Source organism: Typopeltis vanoorti, chromosome 5 (assembly GCF_054136105.1).
Source record: "Typopeltis vanoorti isolate ZY-2024b chromosome 5, IOZ_Tvanoo_1.0, whole genome shotgun sequence".
In the NCBI taxonomy this organism is placed as follows: Eukaryota; Metazoa; Arthropoda; class Arachnida; order Uropygi; family Thelyphonidae; genus Typopeltis; species Typopeltis vanoorti.
The window spans coordinates 49918255-49941711 of record NC_143553.1 but is presented as its reverse complement, the minus strand read 5'-3'; the positions used below and the strand labels follow the sequence as shown (position 1 = coordinate 49941711).

Here is a 23457-nt window from a genome sequence, read left to right as displayed (position 1 = left end):
AGAGGACCACGATCTTTTCCATGCTGCATTTCGCCTCTAATTTCGCTCATGTACGAGTATAGTCAAGTGCTCTCTCTGCAAAATGTTAGCCATCACTACTATAAGAAGAAAAAAAAAGAAGAAGAAGAAAATCTTAACGTGAAATTTTTTCGGGGGAGCGTTTCGAATAGCACTTTAGCTGCACGTGCAAGTTGTGCACTCCTAAGTAGTATACCGGAGAAACAAGTCTCTTCTCAGCTTCGACTTTAGGGCTTTGCAGTCCAAATTTCCTTCCTTCCTTTGAAGTATTAGCATAAAATAACAATAAGTCTACATGACAAGCCTGAATGTTTCTTGTAAGAAACGAGGAAACATATCAATGATTTGAACTTGGAAAGTCAGGATACAAAGTAGGCTGTTAAACACAAAAGAAAAGAAAAAAAAGGGGGTTTAACTAAATATACCAGCGAAAGGATGCATGGTATAAAGTGGGATTTGGAGCTCAGTAATCATTTACTCCTACAGGAAGTACAATTGCGATTTCCAAGAAGCTTTCTTTGTATAACAAGACATATAGGACACTCAATGTCAATGGCGGTAAACATAGCGTAAGCCCATACAGTTGTCCAGATTATTAATAAAAGCAGAGTATACGTTTACTGCTAGTATATTAACAGGCTAAATCAGTACAAGAACTCTGAGACAAACATAGCAATGAATTGTCAACTGTATTAGTTCATACTGCAATTATGCAATTGGGTAGCAGTGTTTTCATATATTGTTAAGGGTTTTTACCATTTCATCATATAGGCACTCCTCATCTAAAGATTATGAAATGTGGCTATGATAAAATTATATATATGATAAAACCGACGAGATAAAATTTCTACTTTCTTAATGTTTTTGGCGTGCAAATCGAGAAAGAAACAAAACTGCTGTATTTCATATATTTTGCGTGGCATGTTCTGGTCATATGTTTTATTTTTTAAGTAAAATTCTACAGCACTAAAAAAGTAAATTAAAAAGTGTAGCGTTTAAAAAACTACACCATTTAAAGGTAAATGAACTACGTACTGCTTCAGCCAGGACATCACCAACGCTGTCTACTTTAAGGAAAGAGGTTTTCTGTTTGTCCATTTTCATATACATACTTAATACTGCTTGAGTGTGTGCAGCCTTCCCTCCTGATACCAGCAAGACATCCATGCCTCTGAAAAAAAAAAAGAAATAAATCTGTCTTAATAGTTTAACTATTTATGAACTAGTAGTAAATTAACATAGTCAAAAGGAAAAAAAATGGAATAGACAAGGATTAGTATTGTAATATAAAAAAGTTGATATTCATTATATTGTAATATAATAAATATCAACTTCCTGTGAAGATATAAAAAAAACTTTTTATATCTTCAGAGGTAGTTGGCAAGGCAAAATTTCACCAGAATAAACGAAAATCGAGAAGAGAATTAAAGAACCAGAAAGGAGAGATTGTTCAACAACGGGGAAGAAATAAAGGCATAGGTACTTGAGCATTGCTTACCTTAGGTGAGCTTCCACTAGTCCCATAATGTCCTTACGGCTGAAAGCATAAAAAAATTGAATGTATCGGTTGTAAATAAACATTTGGCTTAATTTAGTCACTCATTGATTGTTGTGATAATGCCAGCAAGGTTTTGATTTAAGATTAAATTAATGATAGTAATGCATTTGTTATGAAATTCGATACTTTGCTTGCATTGATAATAGTACTTGCTGCTATATAAGTCCATATCTATCGTATATATAATGCACCGTTTTAATTTTGCACCAGCTTCTACCTATTCTTCAACTTTGCTGCTGCTAAATATTTCATCTCAATACCTACGAGCATTGGATTAGATAACACTGTATTAAATGTGTCTAGTTGGAAGTAATTACTTCGCGATAATTTCTTTATTGCACAGAAATGCGTTGACAGTAGTCTGTATTTATTTTCTGGGGTAAAATTCGTCAAGTTTAGATATATTCGTACAGTTCCGTCGATAGGGTGTAGCATAGAGACAGCCTGCCTAACGCCCGCTTAAACTGATTAAAAATTATTTGCGAACAGCAATGACCCAAGAAAGATTGGTTGGTCTAGCAACTATATCGATAGAGGCGGACATAGCTTATAATTTAAATTTAGAAATGCTTAAAAACAGTTTTATTTTGCAATATACCCGTAGAGCAAATATTTAATTAATATTATTATGTAATCGTTCTGCATTAATGTTTTTCTTGTAATAAAAACAAAATAGCAATTGGAGATTTTCCTATATTTTTGTCTTATAACTATCAGGGGTGATATTAAATTGTTTGCCTCAGGGTGCGATCTAATCTGGCGACGGCCCTGTATACGCATATAGTTTTGTTATTTCAGTTTCATTAAAATTCTTTGCACCCGACTGAAAGTATTCGCATGCAGTTATTTATATTTTTATTTTATTTTATTATTTTTAGCGTAAGTTCATCTCTTTATATGCAATACAATTTGCTGTTCACCGAAGAAGAATGTGTACTGTAAGATACACATTCTAAATAAGAATGTGTATTTATAAATTTTTAAATTTATAAAGCGTAATATTATATCTTAAGCATAGTACAGTGCCATAACGAAGAGTCTGCGCATTTAGGAACTTTGAAAAATATTCTTAGGACTGCTGTGAGTTACTTGGCGTATTTTTACTAGTGGCTTTGTTCTGGTATCAGGAAACTTAACACCACATGCAAAAATCAATTGGCTTATTATTTTAAATGGCGCACTGTAGTGTTAATTCCAAACTGTTGATAAAAAAAAATGTGAATTTTATTACTTAAATATAAAGAGCCAATCTTTGAGTTTCTTATTCGGTTTTAAAACAATGTGGGATTTAATATCCCCTTAATTTAAATAATGTGAATTTTATGTTACAAAGAATAACCATAGTGGAATTTAAGCAGTTTCCTTAGAATTTTGTTCATTTAAATAAATAAATATAAGTATTTCCTTTTCGCCTGCACAATTTAGAAGTAAGCTTATTGAATTTTTAAAAACACCATGTAATTCACCCCCCCTCCCCCGAAAGGAAATTAATTGGACAAAGACATTTGTCATTATCTAATGATGGTATACATATGTCTTCAAGTTCTGGATGCTAATTTTAAATTTCTCAAAATTTATATAAGTAAACGCAATTTTTAATTTAGCTGCTGTTTTCACGTTTAATGCTTTTTAAGAATTCGTGTTTCAGATATTTTAAATTTCCCACAGAAATTCCTTTCAATAATGTTCATTAAGGAGAGCATTTAATTTTCTAAACCACAAAAAGTCAGCATTTTATGCAAACTAAACAAAAATAAATCCTTTACTTCATGTATGCTTCCACATAACGTCGTAGATTTCGCGGATTAATCCTCTTCTTGAGCTTCTCAGTATAATCCGTGATAAGTTTTTCCTTGTTGTCAACAGTCTCTAGTTGCTGTAGGAAGGAGATAATCACGCTTTAAATATAAAAATGATTTTATTGGTAATATGGAAATGATCATTTTCTTTTTAGGTTTGGTATAGTTTAAATTTAGAAATATTTCACATCTGTACAGGAATTATGCAGAATTATATTTTTAGTTTTAAAATAGGTTAATACAAAATATAATGATTATTTTAAGGTGGTAGAACTTTCTTTCTAATAAATAGGCATTTATAATATACGTTATTTGATATTTGGTCCACATGCTCTTATTCATAAGTAAAATGTTTCAGAGTAGTCCAGAAAATCTAAGGAGAACACTTTAAAATTCCGGGCGTAAAAAATTTAGTTGCATGCTAAACGAAGCTGTATCTTCAGTACAAATAATATTTATCTGTGTTTTTGAATCTATTTTGGAGTGGTTAGAGACAGTTAGACAGGAACGAGTCATTCTTTTAACTTTATATGTATAGTAACTATATGTTTTTTTTTATCGCTCCTAGTAGAATTTAAAACGTTTTTGACAGTATTTATATTATATTAAGCATTATAGTTTTATTTTGTTTCATTAAAGCTATACTTTTAAACCCTTTTATATTAATTATAAAGCCATTTCGTATACATGAGTAATGGGACAACTCCCATACATCAGTATGGGAGCACTCGATAACGAAGGTTTATATATTACGCCATAAATTGAGGATGTTTCGTATTGAAATGAAAGCAAACTCATTTTGAATGCCGCAAAATTCGAACTGATGCTAATAAGTCTGAGTTGGGCTGGTGGAATTTAATCAAAAGTCAAAAGTGGTATTCAGAATATTTATTAAATTTCTTTCTATCGGAAAATTTACAATCGAGAAAAAAATAGGCATAAATATATGTCTAGGGTATATAAACCAGTTTCATGTTTTCAATCTTAAGGTATCATAAGATTTTATCAGAAGAAGAATTAACAGATCAGATGATCACTTGAGATCAGTATATCCTGAACTTGCAGGAATTATTTTTTGATCATTTTCCCCTCTTATAAATACTGACCATATTTTATTTTCGCGTGCTTCATTTTAGATAGAATTCAGTCTTGTATCTTCAGTGTTTATTAATATTGTAATATTAAGATATTAATGCATTTTTATGCAGCATAAATACACTGCAAATTCAAAATATTTCTACAACGTTTGTATTGCGAATTTTGGAAACTTCGAGAATGTTATTTTCGATCCAAAGAAAACTGATAGCCCCTCATTGTTAGGAATATGATCGGGAAGTTAGTTACTAGTTCAGGGTTCTGTTAAGTTATGGAACTTGTGTTCACTCTTAGCCAGGAGGCAGTACTTTCTGGGCTGGCAAACTTCCCTCGCTTTCAGGTAGTACATTTGAAGATCTCTTTCCCCTTTGGTTACTTTTCACACAGCTTCAAACTGCAAAATAAGCATATTTCAGAGATGTCAGTATTATTGTCAATAAGGTATCAGTTGAAAAAAAAAGGACAAGAAATTTAATTTTTCCTGCAAAAGTAAGTTATTCAGAGGAATAGTTAATTTAATTTGGGTGGGTATGATGACTACGGATAATAATGGGAGTAATGCAATGATCGTCGTGAGGAAATATTGTAAACCCCACTGTTATTTAGAATCAGCATCTAATTGTAGTGTTTATGCCTTTGTAAATAAGTAGCCATTTATTTATTATCTTGCTGTTTGACCGCTGCTAATTTAAGTCTCATCACAACTGATATGTATGTATTCAACAATTTTATATATTTTTCTGACATTTGTAGATAATTTAGGAATGGTTTCTTAATACTTCTCCATACGCATATCAAAACGGGATTTAGAAATACTGTATAAATAATATCGGAAACAATGGTATACTTTTTTTAATGTACGAGATATATTCTTAAATCTGAAGGCAGCAACCAGCGGCTCACAATATTGACAACATACCATGGCTCTTCATTAATCTAATGAAGATGGCTCTTCATTATCCTAACAAACACTATATCTTCATTAATAACATCTATAAGGAAACAATTACAAAACTAAAACCAATAAAGGAACAATAACAACAACAAAAATAGATCTCTATTAAGTAAGTAATATTCGACAGTCTAATTGCTTCCAATATAATGACCAACCGCCACTAACAAACAGAGGAAAAATAAAAAAACCAGCTAACGCCTTTTTATTCCCGTATACGGGAGTAGGCGAGGCCATTTAGCCCTATCTAACTTTTGGAGACTGAGTGGGCAGTTCAATCTCCACTGGTACCAATCAGAGATAGATGGCCCAAGGCTATCACTAATTAAGTGGTACACAGTGAAGAGAGACGGCTCAAATGTGCCGCCATCTCGTGGTCCCTAACCCTAACACAATATATTTAATGTCTGAAATAATGTGGGTTCTACGGTCGAGTTTCTTGAGTTTACGGGACGAAAAACCCGAGTTTCCGGGAGGAAAAACCCGCTTGCCCGTGCCAGAGATCGACTAACTCGGGAACCGGTCGAAAAAAGGCTTAGAAAAATTTCCTCTAGTCGCCGACAAGACTCGAAACCAAGTCTTCCTTCGTGCGGCCAAGCGCCGTGGAGCGCAAACGCCACATCCACTGAGCTACACAGGCTCTTATCATATATTAACAAACATATATTAACAAACAGAGAAGTTGAGATTAATGTTGCACTCTTCTAATCTAAACACAATTGAAGATTCATCATATTAAATGCAATTAAATTTTATCGCTCTTATCCAAGGATAGGTTAAATAAGCTGCTTGAAATACCAAAATCACAATCAAAAGAAATATAGAAGAAAAACATTGAATGTAAGAGTGGATTTATGTATTTTTTATTGTTAAGAATAATAAAAAATACATAAATACTTAATATGTTGGATTAGTTACTTATCTTCGCAGTGATCAATTCACTGCAAAGATGAGTAACTAATCCAACATATTAAGTATTTTCTAAAAAAGTAAAATATTTTCATGAATTTTTCAAAATGCTTCAGTGAAAGAGAAAAACTCAACATCGTGAGTAAAAATGATCCTTCTTCCACAAAAAAGTTGCTAACACGAAACTGATGTACCTACAGTAGCTGGCATAATAAAGTTTATATAGTTTTCCATCTAGTACTTTGGTGGTCGACTTCAAGAGGAGTTATTAGGATTTTCCATCAGCAACTCAGTTTATTTATCTTACGAAAGGAGTTAATTGACCTTTAAAGAGTCAATTAACTCCTTTTTTCCAATTAACTCCTTTAAAGAGTCAATTCGCTGTTTAGAGAACACAAGCTAAACGATTACTATTTATGACACATTTTGGCATTATAACTGTGCCAAGAAATCATCAAATAACCAATCAGAAATCCTCTAGCTAGTAAATAGTAAAAAGATTATAATTACTCGAAATTATAATCTTTTTTTTTCTCAAAATGATGCTCATTTGTACTATTTAAAGAATTCGGTATAGTGTAAGAGATAATTCGGTATAGTGTATTTTGTAAGAGAATTCTATGTCGTTTAAGAATGCTTGAAAGCTTTACAGGCATTCACATTACTTTATAGGAACAGTATAATAGGGAATTTTTAACACGTTGACGAAGCATTAATATTAAAAAAGATAAAATATTTTCAAGAATTCTTAAAATTCTAAGAATTGTGCATGAGTGATGCGTGCTTGTGTGTGTTAGATAATTGTTTGGCAGAGAATTTTGTGCAATCAGCCGTTCATTACTCATGTTCAAGAAATAATGATGCAGACGAGATAATTTTTTCATATGAAAATAAAAAAAAACAGCGATTATGTCTATTAATTGTGTGTATTTTAACTTAGCTTCGGTTGAAATCAGCTAGATATTCATCGCTTTTGTGGCAAGATTTGGACATGGAGCATCACAGTCATCTAAATTTCGACGAAACCATTGCACCATAGGTGTTTAATCTTTCACTGTTTGAAATGAACTTCAATGTTCTCATGACCAATTTTATCGATTAAAGAGTTTTTTGGTCCCTGTTAATGACACTATGAAGATTCACTCACTCACTCATAGAAATTTAATCGCTTATGTTTTCCGTTATATATTCATACTAATCAAGTAGATGCAGCCGGTATCACTTTAAATTCATTTTTGGACTAATTGCAAAACCAGCACTCATTTTCGATTCGTTCGTGACTAAAATGGAAATAAGTATGCAGTGCTAGAGATATGTAATTTAGAATATTTCCGAACATTCAGAACATATGAGCTAATGATTTCCATTGATTATTATTTTTTCCCCATGCGCCAGAAAGTCTAGTGACAAAGATACCCCTAGTATAATTGCTGTTTATGTTGAAGTAAAACCGTGGACTGATCGAACTGCGTTTCAGTCTTTCGATTCTCGACAACATCGTTTAGGAATAGAGAATGATTAAGAATTAGATGAATGTAAAGAACCGTTATAAGAACTTTTCAGTAGGAAGTTAGCTGAATCGGCTAGCCAACGGTAGGGTTTTTCTTCTGGCAAAAGACAAATAAACTAGATGAAGAACTCAGATAGTTATTAAATGATATAAATACGACTTGTGGCTTTAGTTTTCTACACCATAGTTCCAACTAGTTCCAATCTCTCAGCTTTAAAACCTGTCTTTCAACCAGAAGCCACGGTCGTTCTACTGACTGCATTACGCGCCGCTGTTGTAATATGCCTTCAAAAATTATAAGAGTTTTCTGGAAAATATTTAATTTAAGCAGGACATATTCCCACTGCAAAATATTTAAGGCAAATTACTGTATCCGACATTAACAGATAATCACCCCAAACCGTTATTCTTTGTCGAATGAAGAGTGCTGAAGTAAATACATAAAATGATAACTTAACTGAGATTGAAAAAAAAAAAGGAATGCAATTATTATTGTGAATTCAGTATACTTTCCAGTTTCTGGAAGTGCTTTGATATATTTAGGTTATTTATTTTTTTATATGAATCCCACCCACGAAAAGTTGTAAGCGTATCGTGCGTTCAACACTCTTAGTAGGCTAAGGGTGACCATATACTCGTGACTCGAGCCGCTTAAACCCCCCAAGTAAGCAAGACCATAGTCTGACACCAGGCGATGAAATTCGTTTCTTACCTAAAAGCATTCGCACCTACATTCGAATGCGCGATTTATTAGTTTGTGAATAGAGACGCTGTCCAAGTAGGCCAGTAATATAGAAATATGTGGAAATAGTATAATGGTGTCTAAAATGAATAACTGCCGTTAGTGCAGTTTTTGGAATGATACAGTAATCACTGTGGAATTATCCGATTCTTTTTATGCTTTTAATTTTGTTTGCAAGTATTCTATTTTGTTGATATGCTGATGATTTGATCATCTAAAATACCTTGGTAGATCATTTTCATAAAAAATGTTTTCAAGGAAGTTAAATAGCCTAACATGTGAATGTAGAGAATTTTTTGTGCAGATGGATTTGAAAACATTATTATGAGAAAACAGGCATTGTACTACTTAATTGAATGTTATCTTCTGACTTTTTACATCTTTTCTTTATAATATTTTCTGTTTGCATTGTGATTAAAATTACACAATATATTATAATTATAAATTAACTATATCTATACTTAGTTATAATTATGAGTAAATCATAATTATTTATATTTATTCATAAATCTAAATATAAATAAGTATAAATAATTATAATAATTGTAAAAGAATTATGTAATCATCAATGAATTAAATAAATTCTTCCACCTTAAGATTTACTGTTAAAGAATTTCTGAACGTACTATATTTTTCTTCTGTTTTTTTCTTTTTTGGTATTCCAAATAATTAAGTATACTAGTTATGTTAAATTTAGAATAGAAAACATGTTATCAAAAATGAAGAATAGGTTAAATATGTTTTAAGAATAATAAAATATAAAAACAGATTCATTTCTAAGCATGTATATATATATATATATATTGTTAAAAAAACTATAAAAAAGCTGTTTAAGTTTACGTAAAAATTTTAATCAGCTGTTGCATAGCATTGCATTCAACATTAACTTTTACTAATTATTAATCATGACTGCTGCAAGTTATTGCTTGCCAGACATTATCACTTGCAGATATCATGGGGTTGGGTTAACAGGAGAGCAAGCCACATTCTTTTAGGAATAACGCAAATTCTAAATAAAAAAAAATCATTCGTAGAAATGAAAACAGACCTGACATGCGTTTTATTTATATGCAATCAAGTAACAGTCGCTTGCATTCGATATTCTGCAGAAAATAAAATAAATGTGATTATTATTGAATTAAGACATGATATCATGCTCTTTTTCTTGTATAATATATATTTGCTCCTCTAAAATTTAATTTACAGATTCATCTCTACTGAGGGATAAATCTTAAATATTTTGCAAATCAGTATTGGAAGTGATGCTGACCTATTTCGTTAATTATGAGAAGGCAAAAACTATGCATTTGATAATTGCAGATCCATTTTGAAACGGGGCTATATTTGTGTGTGTGTGTGTGTGTGTGTGTTACCTCTTCAGATATTTTTCACTCCATGTTTTATGATTATCATACGTTTTTAACTACAGATTCAAAGATCTCTTTCTTAGCGCTTTTTTATTTTATTTTCTGAACAAGTAGTTCAGAAAAATAACAGGACCAATAACTAATTTCAAGCATAACTCCTTTATTAACGATTTTCACCTCTTTTGGGTTTTTAAGCCAGTTTCAATATCTATTAGGTGTTTTCGAATCAGGGTTTTCATCTCTCCCAAGAAACCGTTGCTGGTTGCAAACTAGTCAGGGTGATAAGAGAGAAAAATGAAACTCCCTGACTGATTTCTGAACTGATTATTTTGTATCTAGTATGTAAAATTCAAACCTTTTTTTTTATAATTTGGTGCCTTTCCGTTGGTCAGAGATGATTTATATAGCCGAAAGAAACGCAACATTGCTTGCTGCAAGTTGTGTTATCAAACCAAAATGAAAGACATTACGGAAATAAGAGCGCCAAAAGGCTTCACTTCGGCGATGCACAATTATTCAAATTAAGTGAATATTGAATCCATTATTTCAAAGCCGAATACAGAAACTACAATAGTTTCGTGCCGAATATAAAAACTATAAAAGTTTCGGCGGATCCAAGCGTAAGCAAATCTTTCATGACAGTGGCAACTCGCAGTAAAGATGCAGTAAGCTCCGATCACTATCCTTAGTATTTAACATAATGTAAAACACATCTTCTAGCGGACATGTATGATGTTATACATTATGGGGGGGGATCACCAACCAAACCGGTTTCGAGGTCTGGTTAGTGACCCCCCTCATAATGTATAACATCATGAGGTCTCGTCAGTGGGAACCAGACCCAGATGTAAATACTCAGGTTGTAGGGATGCAGAACTTATACTTTACCATACGAGTTGCCAAAAAACGATGTCACATCACAAAAGGCACCAATAATTACTGACATAAGAGAGCCACAACTTTTTGGCAACTCGTATGATAAAGTATAAGTTCTGCATCACTACAACCTGAGTATTTACATCTGGGTTTGGCTCCCACTGACGAGACCTCAAAAAAGGTCGAAACCGGTTGGAAGCTTGGGTGATGAATGGCAATGCTGTAGCCCATGAAGTTTTAACTGAGGTTCAGCTGTTGCTGTCACCCAGGTCTTGGTGGGGTAGGGGGTAATGAATATCAATGCTGTAACTCATGAAGTTAACTGAGGCACGGCTGTTGCTGTTACCCCTCAGATGAGATATGAACAAATGAGCGGCTCTGCTCGGTGGTGGGGTGAGTCTGCCACGGTGTAGAGCCAACCGGTTCTGAGAGTTCTTCTCAGTGGTAGGGTGAGCCTGTTACTGAGGGGAACAACGCTGAGTTTTTGGAGTTTGACCTGTACTTGAACATTCAAAAAAGGTCGAAATCAGTCTGGGTAGTTCCCCCCCCCCCTATAATGTATAACATCATACATGTCCGCTAGGAGATGTGTTTTACATTATGGGAAATACTAAGGATAGTGATCGGATCTTACCCACCTTTACTACGAGTTGCCTCTGTCATGGAAGGTTTGTTTAAGCTTGGATCCACCGAAACTTTTATAGTTTATATATTCGACACGAAACTGTTGTAGTTTCTCTATTAGGCTTTGAAATAATGTTGGATTCAATATTCACTTAATTTGAATGAAAGACGTTAATTAGAATTCACAGAATAAAACCACAAATTCAGGCTCATGAACACTCACAAAGGCATGAACATAGAAACCGATGTCAGAAAAAAATTATAGCTGTGTTTTGGCTATTCGAACTTATTACATCAAGTGTAATTAAGAATTTCTATAGCGATTGAATAAGAATTTGTTTTTTATATACCCCCCCCCCCCCCAACAAACAGGATGCTACAAAACTATAGCACATCAGCGTTGTACGTGGGCAGGTAGCTAAGAAGAAAGAAGGAACCTGCTAAGTTTTTGAACAACTGTAGGTTTATCCTGAAGGGGAAAAATCGCGAACATTTCATTCCATGTACTTCAAATGCACAATGGTAGATGGAATGAAAGAGGATGATAAGTTGCTTCTGTATGGAGCTGGACACTGAATGGATGTTTGCAAGGAGTTGCTCGTATGTTTACGATCTCGAAGTAAAGCAGATTAATGGTGGCAGCCATTTCAGCGGAACATCGTCCATGAAAATACCTGCAGAAGAGGCATAATAAGGTGGAAATAGAACTCTAAGAGAAAGTGACCGAAGACAGTCTGTGAGCGAATGGGGGGGGGTTATCATTTCACTATTCCATATGTGAGAACATGTATGGGGGAAGTTGGGTTTATACAGTGTTGGGAGTTTAGAGGTGAGGTAATGACTGGCACAGAAAAGGACATTTATTATTTTGGATGCAGAGGAGGAGGAGGAGGCAATGGATCCAATAAGTAACTTGACGAATTAGAATGTAAGCCATGATAATCGATTAAACTTAATACATATTTTACTTAATTAATTTTTATTACCATAGACTTTTCGCCATGGGTATCCTCAGTATGACTTTCAAACCAGAAGATTCAAATGACAACGAGTGAACGACACGAACATGGTATAGAGTAACACGGTCTTAAATACATTAAATTCTAATAAAATAACTTTAATTAACGAGAGAGGATTAATTAAAAAATAAGTAATTATTTCCTAAACTTGTGGAGAAGTACTATTTCTCATAAAAAGATAATTTCAGTCCTTCACTTCTGTTAGATTCAAACGATGTAGCAAAGTTTCACAACTTTATGTAAGTACTCCATGAGATAATTACACTTATGGAGAACCTTAATCTTCTTACAAAGGCCATATTTGATGGAGACAGCGTGTTTTGCAAGTCCTAACTGTTCAGGCTCATTGAATTTAATGTAGTCTATATGTTCATCACGACGCACGGCCGCTGATCTACCTTTGGCCAAAATATGATAACCTAGTGGCAAGGAATTTGATAGACTATAGGGTGAGCCTAAAGCGGAAGTTTATCTTTTGTAGAGCATAGAAATTAAATATGTTCACGATGGGATATTTGCAACTCAATCTCCGGATTAATTTGAAGTAGTGCAACGTATCCCTGCTGTTTCTGCAGACAAATATAAATATTTGCATCTACTCGAGAAAAGCTTATATAAAAATTCAATTATTAAAAAAAATTCAATCAAGTAGTCATAATCAGCCTTTCTTTTCACCCAGTGAAGATCCCAATAAAGTTTTTAATATTTCCGGTTTGCCTATTTCTACTGAAAAATTAAACTCGCTTTTAATGGTACGGAGTTTGCAATAGTACCAAACGTTATTCATGTAATGGACTTTGTTCTAGAGCAGCGGTCGGAAACCCTTTTGGAGTGAAGAGCCATTTTTAAAATTATATCTGTTAAAAATAAACAGTATAAACAAAAATGACTAGAACATTTAAATCGAATGGACAACAGCAGAATACCAAAAATATTATACAGATACAAAATAAGTGGAAAAAGAAGAATCGGAAGACCAAGAAAGAGATGGCATGAGACCGGAACAGGCTACTTGCTCTAAATTCCATGTTAAGAAGAAGAAAGAAAAAAAAATTTAGGGAGCCGCATGCAGTGATGAGCAACCAATGGTCCGCAGCCTGCATGCGATCCTCCCAAATATTTTGTGCGGTCCACGGGGTTCGTTTTGTACGTGTTTATTTAAAAATGTCTTTGTATATTTGATTTTTTATTGTTTGAAAGCTTTTCATGGCAGCATATTAAACACATTGGAAATCCTGCTGTGATACAAATGCGTAGGTTTCGGTCCATTCACTTTTAAACTCCCGATTTTTTTTGTTCTATCTTTCTCTTCTTTGCTGACATTTTAAATACTATAAAAATATTTTTATTTTGTTAATATTTAATTTAATGTTACAATATTCACGTTACCTAACATAATCACCAGTAAATGAGACCACTGCAACGTCCACTACAAAACCTTTACTTATTTTAACAAAGTGAGCAGATTTACAGACCACACCTGCACTATATGCAAAGACAATGGGCGCATTCAGACAGGCAACCGCTACTGTGTGCTCGCCTAGCGTGACGTATTTGGTTTAATAAATTAAAACAACATAAAACATAACTTAAGTAATTTTAATTGGCATGAATAATTAAAACAAATATTTGACAAATCAGTGGGTTTATGAATTCTTGCATTATGCATGATAATCCAAGACGAATGTAAAAAAGGATTATCGCGTATGATTTCAAAGAGTTCAAACATGAAAGTATTAACTTTTTCAGCATCGCATGTACTATTTTCAATTGTAAAATATCCTTGACTTAATGCAAAATGTCTTGATTAAATGCAAAATGTCCTTGATTAAATGTAAAATGTCCTTAATTTATTGCAAATGCTATATTTAGGGTTTTTAGTTTCTAATTTAATAAATAACATTCATTTTGTATTATTCAAAAATAGATTGTTTAATAACGAAAAGAGTCGCAATTATTCATTCAAAGAGCCGTATGCGGCTCCGGAGCAGCAGGTTTACTGACCGCTGTTCTAGAGATTGACATAGTGCTACTTGATATTTCTTCAGATGTAGCCAACCTTCTTCGTTCTTAAACGCGTAAATCCTTTTAAGTCCAAAGTTCCACCTCTGAATTTGTCTTACCCTGAAATGAAGGCTTCTATGGAGAAACAATAATTTTATTATTACTAAAGCTGATAAGGGTAAAGAATTACTAGTTCAAGATCGATATGAGTACTATAGAAAATTAACTTTAATGCTACGTGACTATTCCGTATATCGTACTAATCTTGCTAATGATCCTATGACTACTCAGATTAGGAAATTAAACTCACTTAATGATATTATATTTGGCTCTAGCTGGGATGAGGAAACCAAGAAGACACTTAAATGTTACCATAGGCATCCTCCTTGTTTGGCGCTCACGAGAAGTCTTCTTCATTTATAGAATAGTTCTCATTTCAAAGAAAAAAATACCAATATCAGAGCTTCTTCTTCTTTACGAAGAAGAAGAAGCTCTGATATTGGTATTTATATAAGCTGAAAAGGTAATCTCCTTTTCAGCTTAGATATTGCATTTTTATTCTCAAATGTTCTTTTGGATGAAACACTTGATTTCTTCAAACAATACGTTTCGGCAAATATTGTCCACCTATTTGACTTTGTTCATTACATGCCAGAACAAGCTTTATGAACAAATTGAGGGTGCATCTATAGGTAGTCCTCTTTCTCCTGCACTTGCTAATTACTTCATGGAACAACGGATACTGAACAGTTCCTTTCACAAACCGTCCATATGATGCAGATATATAGATGATATCCTTGCAGCGTGCATGGTTCTCTTAGAGATCTACAAGAGTTTGTCCATAACAACAACCTTTTCGCCATCGTATCCAGTTCACCATTGAAGAGCCAGCCTGTTGACCGAGTGGATAGAGTATCCGCTTTCCAGCCAAGAGGCTGCGGGTTCGAATCCTGCCTAGGGCATGGATGTTTGTGATTTTCCTACTAACAGTTTACCATAGTACCTACTGTAACCTGTGTCATGGCACAGTATGACCTTTGATGTCTTTGCTCCATAAAAATCAAATAAAACCCCAAACTCACTCGTGAAGAAGAAGAGGACAATCATATTACATTTTTCAGATTTCCTGTTACATTGGCAACCAGATGGCAGCCTTTATTTTTCAATTTTTAGAAAGAAAACCCATATCGAAGTTAACATTCATGCTTTTTCATACTATTATGCTTGTCAGAAATCTGGCACCATTAAGACTAGTGCATCGACCTCACTTTCTCTGCTCTACTGAAATGCTGCGCTCTTTCTCTCTCTCTCTCTCAAGAAATACATCACAACATGTCCACTTTCCTTGCTAATGGCTTTACGGAAATCTTATGTCAACAAATTAATTGATAGTTAAAGAGTTTTCTTGGCTTGGTGAAGATACTGAGATAGTCCATCTTGTTACCATTCCTTATGTTAGAGGTGTTTCTGCAGTTATTGCCAAACTACTTAGATCTATTGACCTACACGTGTCCTTTCGTTCCATTAACAAGATTTCTTCTTTTCTAACTTCTGCAAAAGATAAACTTCCACCTTTGGCCCCACCCTGTAGTCTATCAAATTCCTTGCCATTGGGTATCGTATTTTCGCCAAACAGGCAGATCAGCAGCCTTGCATCGTGATGAACATATAGACTACATTAAATTCCATAAGCCTAAACAGTCGGTACTTACAGAACACACTGTCTCCACCAATCATCGAATCCTTTGGAAGTTGATTAAGTTCTCCATAAATATAATCTCATGAAACACTTATATAAAGAAAATTGTGAGACCTTGCTGCATCGTCCGTACATCGTCTGGACGATGCAGCGAGAACTTCGATATTGCTTGAACAGTTGACAAGATCATACTCATTCGATTAAAATACTAAGAGGAGTTTCGTTTTTAAATAACATTTTTTATCTTGAGATATTTGAGCATTGCTAGGTTTGTGAAATGCAAAAGAATGAAGATAATGATATCGGTAAACACTGAATAGAACTAGCGGGTAGGGATTGAATGTCATTTATGAATAAAGAGCATAGGGATGAACTGCGGAAACCCTAGGGTAGTTCCATCGTTGGTGGGGAAATCTGAAGAATGAAATTTACCATCTCTCACTCACTCTCTCTCTCTCTCTCTCTCTCCCACACACACACACACACACACACACACACACACACACACACACACACACACACACACACACACACACACACACACACACACACACACACACACACACACACACACACACATACACAGAGAGAGAGAGAGAGAGAGAGGAAAAACGACCAGAAAAATTTGCAGTCGAGTTGCAAAGATTTTTGATCATTGATCATAAGGTGTTGCTGGAAAGTATATTAAATAGTTGGCTTCCAAGTGATGAAAAACGCAACTGTTGGGGACTTTCTCCATTTTTTCCGGTAGAAGTGCAATGGGACAGTGGTCTGCTGGCTAGTTTTATCTCCTTACTTTGGAATGGTTGAATATAGGCTTGTTTCCATGTTGGTAAGGTAGATGCCAGACGAGCATGAGAGATTGTAAAATCGATATAGCATTGTTAATTGTACAGCACAAGTTTTAATAACAGTTGGGATATATCGTCAGTACAAGAAAACTTGTTAGCTTCTTGTTAGTATCCAAGCTATTTAAGATTCTTCTGATATTTCTCTTACTTCTCTAGCGAAAGATTATAGACAGCATGCAGTGAGCATTTCTTGGTAAAGTAGGATAGCATTTTTGTCTTGATCATCAATCCAGGAGTTGTAGGAGAAAAGTGAAGTAAGGAGATCAGCATTACGTTTATGATATTATAATAGTATTATCCAGATGTGAGAGATGGAAATGGATCAGTAGAAGTTGCATCCAGTGGTCTTGACGAGGGACTAGAAGGATAGATGTCATTTACGTAGGAAGTACGTTTTTCTGCACTTGGTCCATTCAAAATCTGATTTGGATTTGACTGCAGTCTCTTTTTTCAGCTGTCGCTTACTGCAGTGTAGGCTAAGTTGTCGTTTGATTTTTTTCCAGCCTCTAGCGATATCGAATTCTTCTTTTGGACTGTCTTGGCACACTTGTTGGAAAACTAAAGTTTGCAGAATGGTTCGGAAGAATTTGGTAAAGTGGAAGATGAAGACATATATTCCAATAGGAATTGTTTCAGTTATTCCGTTGTAACAGATGTTCGTATTACAAGACCGACAACAGTAATCAGCTCAAGGATAAGAGGAGCAGAAATCACCGTCATATCAGAGGACATGAGACTTAGAATGGATGAGTGAAGGATGTTCTTCAGGAAGGAGATTAGACGAAGTTATGATAGGAGTTACTAAGAGGAGAGCTAATATTTACAGTATTATATATATATATATATATATATATATATATATATATATATATATATATATATATATATATATATATATATATATATATATATATATATATATATATATATATATATACATATATAAGGCTAAGGAGAGAACAAGGGTGTTGGAGAGTCGAGATCATGAGGTATTCTGGTAGGTGAAAAGTTTGATAAAGATTGTTGTTGATAGCATATGTCATCTTTTCCAGTTTGATCAATGGAATTGGAGAAGGCAACCTAGTTTGAGTTGTGGACTTTGAAGTTCGCAAGGGAGACGATTGACTGTTTTGGTATATCGACCGTAGATAATCAAGTTCAAAGATAAATAATGAAAGAAGGTCAGGCTGGTTATTAGAATTTGGAGAGCGACAGATACAGAAATAAATGTACCCGAATGGAGCAAGGAAAGTTTGAGCCATAGCAGAGGTAATGCAGACTACAGATAGTTGGAAACTTGAGGTGGACAGTAATGGTTGAGGACACTAGTATGGTTGTGTTAAAAATAAAACATGGAGTTTCGATTTGTGGTAATACTTTTTTATGTATAAGTTAAAACCACGAATATTGATGAAGTGGATAGGAATGAGTTTTTGGAGTGAGTTTTTGTTCTTCGCTTACGTTTTAGTTCAATTTTTATGGGTGTTTTGATTAGTTTTTCATTGCAGTTTTTTTTCTGTTTTTTTTTTTATATCCACATTGTCATCAGAATTATTTGTGTGGCTTGCTATTTGATTTTCTTACTTATTTGGCCCACTGAATTATTTTTCGTATTTATTGGTTCAGAATTTCATATTTTCGATCAGTCGTAAGCTTCAATATAACTTATTATAGCCAAGATATAACTTTCACATATTTTATATAAATGAACAGGTTTTATTTCTAGTTAATGCTGCATTAAACATACTGTAGTATGTGTTATTGTGTTATTCGTTATTTATAAAATGCATTGTGCTGTTAGAAAGATACTGATGCGTGATGATTTAGACTTATCGGAGATGAATCTGCAAGAAACCAAGTAATAATAAATATGCATGCAGTATATAATAGATATACGGTATTATCATGATGATACAAAAAGCAATAAAATCAGCTTACTAAACAATAACAAAATACAGAAAATTATTTAAAATTAAAATGGAGATCATTCTTGGTGTTTTTTACCCAGAGATGACAGGTTGTCTAGAAAACTGCATTGCTATTATGTTATACGTTAAATATAATAAGTTTATTTTATATTTATATTAATTTTTTGGGCTTTTTATCACATATATTTAAATGCGATAAAATATCATCTCGATCTCCATTTTAAACAAGGAGAAATTGAAATATACATGCAAAGCAGCTTCATGTTTACCTCCTTGAGCGTTGACCACAGATAGGAAGGCACAAGACATGGAAGAGGAAGAAAAGACAGTGCCAACAATACACTCTGTTAGACTCAAGCACGTGTACGCACACACACACACACAACACGTGACAAACACATACATATACATAAAACGTTACCATCTTCACAACTAGCAAGCGTATTAAGAAAATTGTATAAATTACTTTTCAATAAATTTACATGAAATACTTTGTTGCCATCCCTGCATTTTGGACTGTGGTTCTTGCAAACTTCTTATACTAATTTTAATTGAGTGATTTTAATTAATTCTTTATATTTTTGATCCTTGCAAATTTGCAATTTTTTTCACCTTATATTATTTTTATTCATTTCCTGTAATATTTAATTCTTGCAACTGGCATTAAGACAGTCAATTTTATTTAGATCTGTTAATATAGCAATGAAACATTTATTTATAATTTTTCTGCCTGACGAGCCCATCGAAATTTGCTAAATGATTTGTTTTCTTCCTAAAGAATCGAAAACTATATAGTTGAATGTTTTATTTGCAGATTTTTTATACAGAGAATAAATAATTTTGCATGATTTTTGTCTATTTTAGAAAGGGTAGTATGGGTGGCTATATTCTCTTATAATATTAAAGTCGACAGCGCATTCAAACAAACAGGAAAAATGGTTAACACAAACCATTTATGCATTCTGTAAATGCCTTTTCATATTTATGGCCATTGAACCCTTACATGTATACTATGTATACTATCTGTTCTGCGGCCGTGCCTTCAGACCATAAACAAGCTCTCTCTCTCTCTCTTTCACACACACACACACACACACACACACACACACACACACACACACACACACACACACACACACACACACACACACACACACACACACACACACACACACACACACACACACACACACACACACACACACACACACACACACACACACACACACACACACACACACACACACACACTTTCGAATAGTTAAGGAATATGTCAGGTTAGTTACTTTTCCCATAGTGAAGCAAAATCTTAAGCCTCGTGACTATTTGTCATGAAATGCTTATATATCTAATGCCATTTTAGAAGTAGTAATAAATCACACATCATGGGCAAGCATAAAGTTTCTGAAAAACAGCAAATTTCCTTCTAGTATCATTTTGACGCTGTATCAAAAATCCCATTGTTACTTCACGCAAAATCCTTGGCGAACATGTACAGGTAGTATCAAACCAAATTTGCTGCATCGAAGAATTCGATTAAAAAACGGTATCGAAAGTTTACCGATTTTGGTTTCCCTATGCAAGAAATCTGGTCCTTCGCATCTAATAAGAATTTGAATAGTTAGGAACGGTTTTGCACGCATTTCGGGGAAAAAATCTATTTGCTAACCTAGATGACAGCTGCAGATGACATTTACAAATGTATGAGGCATTATGAAGAAATGTTTGCATCTGCAGCTGTACACACTGCAAATCTTTCTAGGTAGTGAGAAATAATTGAGCCTATTTTGCAAAAATGATTAAAACAGCAGCAATAACAACAGCAAAAACTTCTTAAGTCTAAGTTGTAGTTTAGCGACTGGAATATAATTTAAGTTTAAATAATAAAATGATATTCTTAAATAAATTTTTTTTTCTGGAAATATGAATAGTCGCATTGATATGAAAATTAACGATACTTTAGGAATAGTAAACAAGCAAATACCGTTTAGCTGTAACAAGTACACGGTTTTGACTACTACACATACCGACCACTGAATTAGAAACTTCGCAGAAATCGGTGATTTCCGTATTAAGCATGCGACTGCTGGTACCGATTCTCTTCAATACTCTGCACATAGTTTGGTGAGATATGAGTCGGGAACAGCCTTCATTAAATGCTTCGATAAATTGCTGCACACGGTTCTGCTTGTCCGTACATGCCTTCTCAAACGACGGTGATTTCGTTCCTGACCGATTATCTTAGAACCACAGGTACGCTTCTTAGTCAAGCAATGTGGGTTATTTTCCCACTGATTATATGTCCGGGATATCTCACCTTTCTTTGGAAAAAACAGTCAGCTCTGCTGTTTTCAAAGCCAGAAAAAAATCTTTACCGAAAGATTTTTATTTATGTGTTTCCCACCTACGAAAGGTTATTGGTAAACCTATAGTACATTTGTACCGTAGGTGGGCTAAGATTTTTTTTCAATTTTTTAAAATTTATTTCTTCATAGTCCGGAAACCCTACTCTATAGACCAAACATGAAGTTTTTTCAAGCCACTTATATCCCACAAATATCCATTCCCGTAGCGGGATTCGAACTCGCAACCTGTTGGTTAGAGAGCAGATATACTAACCACTCGGCCAACCAGGTCGGCATTTGTGGTCAACACTATTGACGATTACTGACAAAAGTTTTGCATATACGCTGCGAAGTGACGTTTACTATAATATATAGACACGTTTACACAAGAATATTATATTTTAATTTGCCAAATATTTCAGTCTGAAAATAACAGACTATCTTCAGTGGCTACATTAGGAACAGTTTTTTAACAAGTGGAATACCAACAATTGATCATTCAAAAGTAGAACGAGCCGCGTGATATTATATCACTAAGCTACCGCTTAGTGTTATAACAGTTGTCTTAGTTGTCTGGATTGGCTCAGCACGGAATAGAGACAAGCCACAACATCCTCTGGTCCAAGACTCGCCTCCTACACAGATGTCGCTATAAATTTGAATGTTTATTTAAAGAAAGTACCGAGGCCTTACTTCAAGAGAGGAAAAACATTTTTTTATCAGAGTAATGATTAAATTAAAGATATTAATTCACAAATTCATATAATAATCTTAATTTATAAATAACATTAGGCTAATGTAAGAATTAAAGTCTAAATTAAAAAAAAATTATATATATATTAATGTGTTATCCTGATTAAACTTTCCCATATTTTTGATAAAGATATACAGTAATTTCGATTCAAGTTAAGGCGTTGAAGTAAGGCCTCGGCACTTTCTTTAAATAAACGTTCAAATTTATAGCGACATCTGTGTAGGAGGAGAGTCTTGGACCAGAGGATGTTGTGGCTTGTCTCTATTCCGTGCTGAGCCAATCCAGACTTATCGGATTTGTTGTGCTGAATGTATGATTGATGTTCCTGAATTCTTTTTTCTATAGAGCGTCTCTTTCTGGTGTGTATCAAATTCCTTGTAACTGCAATTCTGTCCTACTTTGTACAAACAGGACGCTCTGTAGAAAAAAGAATTCAGGAACATCAATCATACATTCAGCACAACAAATCCGATAAGTCTGGATTGGCTCAGCACGGAATAGAGACAAGCGACAACATCCTCTGGTCCAAGACTCTCCTCCTACACAGATGTCGCTATAAATTTGAACGTTTATTTAAAGAACGTACCGAGGCCTTACTTCAACGCCCTAATTTGAATCGAAATGACTGTAGATCTTTATCAAAAATATGGGAAAGTTTAATCAGGATAACACATTAATATATATATATATTTTTTTTTTTTTTTAAATTTAGACTTTAATTCTTACATTAGTCTAATGTTATTTATAAATTAAGATTATTATATGAATTTGTGAATTAGTGTAGTGTAATGATTAATTAATATCTTTAAGTTAATCATTACTCTGATAAAAAATGTTTTTTCCTCTCTTTACTGCTTAGCGATATAACATCACGCGGCTCATTCTACTTTTGAATGATCAATTGTTGGTATTCCACCTTGTTAAAAAACTGTTCCTATGTAGCCACTGAAGATAGTCTGTTATTTTCAGACTGAAATATTTGGCAAATTAAAATATAACATTCTTGTGTAGACGTGTTTGTATATTATAATCTTAATGTCACAAGTTTTTCTAAAGAATCAAAGTGACGTTTACGTTCATCTGCATAAAGATTTCCATTTCAGTGTTCGGTATGTGTAGTTGATTCATTTACATAGTAAATTTTAAGTGATGTCACACTTTACTGGATGAGGATGTCTAGGAAAAAACATATTTGTTAACTAGACGCTGGAGGAAGAAGGATTTTGCAAAGAAGTTTGAAGTTTTCTTTGAAACGTTTGTCTACATGAGATATAGCACCTTATCAAAATATTCGCAAACACAATTCAAAGAAATTGCTAAATATAAAAAGAATGTGATTATTGATTTAGTTTTATTTCAGAATATAATAGTGTGTATTATAATTATTGAATTTGTTATTGAAGATGC

The 23457-nt window shown here is 33.8% G+C and overlaps 1 protein-coding gene across 1 annotated transcript in view; it reads right to left on the bottom strand.

The window, feature by feature from the left end:
- The window catches only part of LOC150106394 (uncharacterized protein ZK1073.1-like), a 247633-nt gene that overhangs the window by 12279 nt on the left and 211897 nt on the right, over positions 1-23457 (bottom strand). Inside the window, exons 9-11 of the mRNA XM_090392419.1 lie at positions 3343-3452; positions 1517-1555; positions 1054-1189 (exon numbers count right to left, since the gene is read on the bottom strand). Of these exons, the coding sequence (XP_090248545.1) occupies positions 1054-1189; positions 1517-1555; positions 3343-3452 (285 nt within the window). The remainder of the gene's footprint in view (positions 1-1053; positions 1190-1516; positions 1556-3342; positions 3453-23457) is intronic.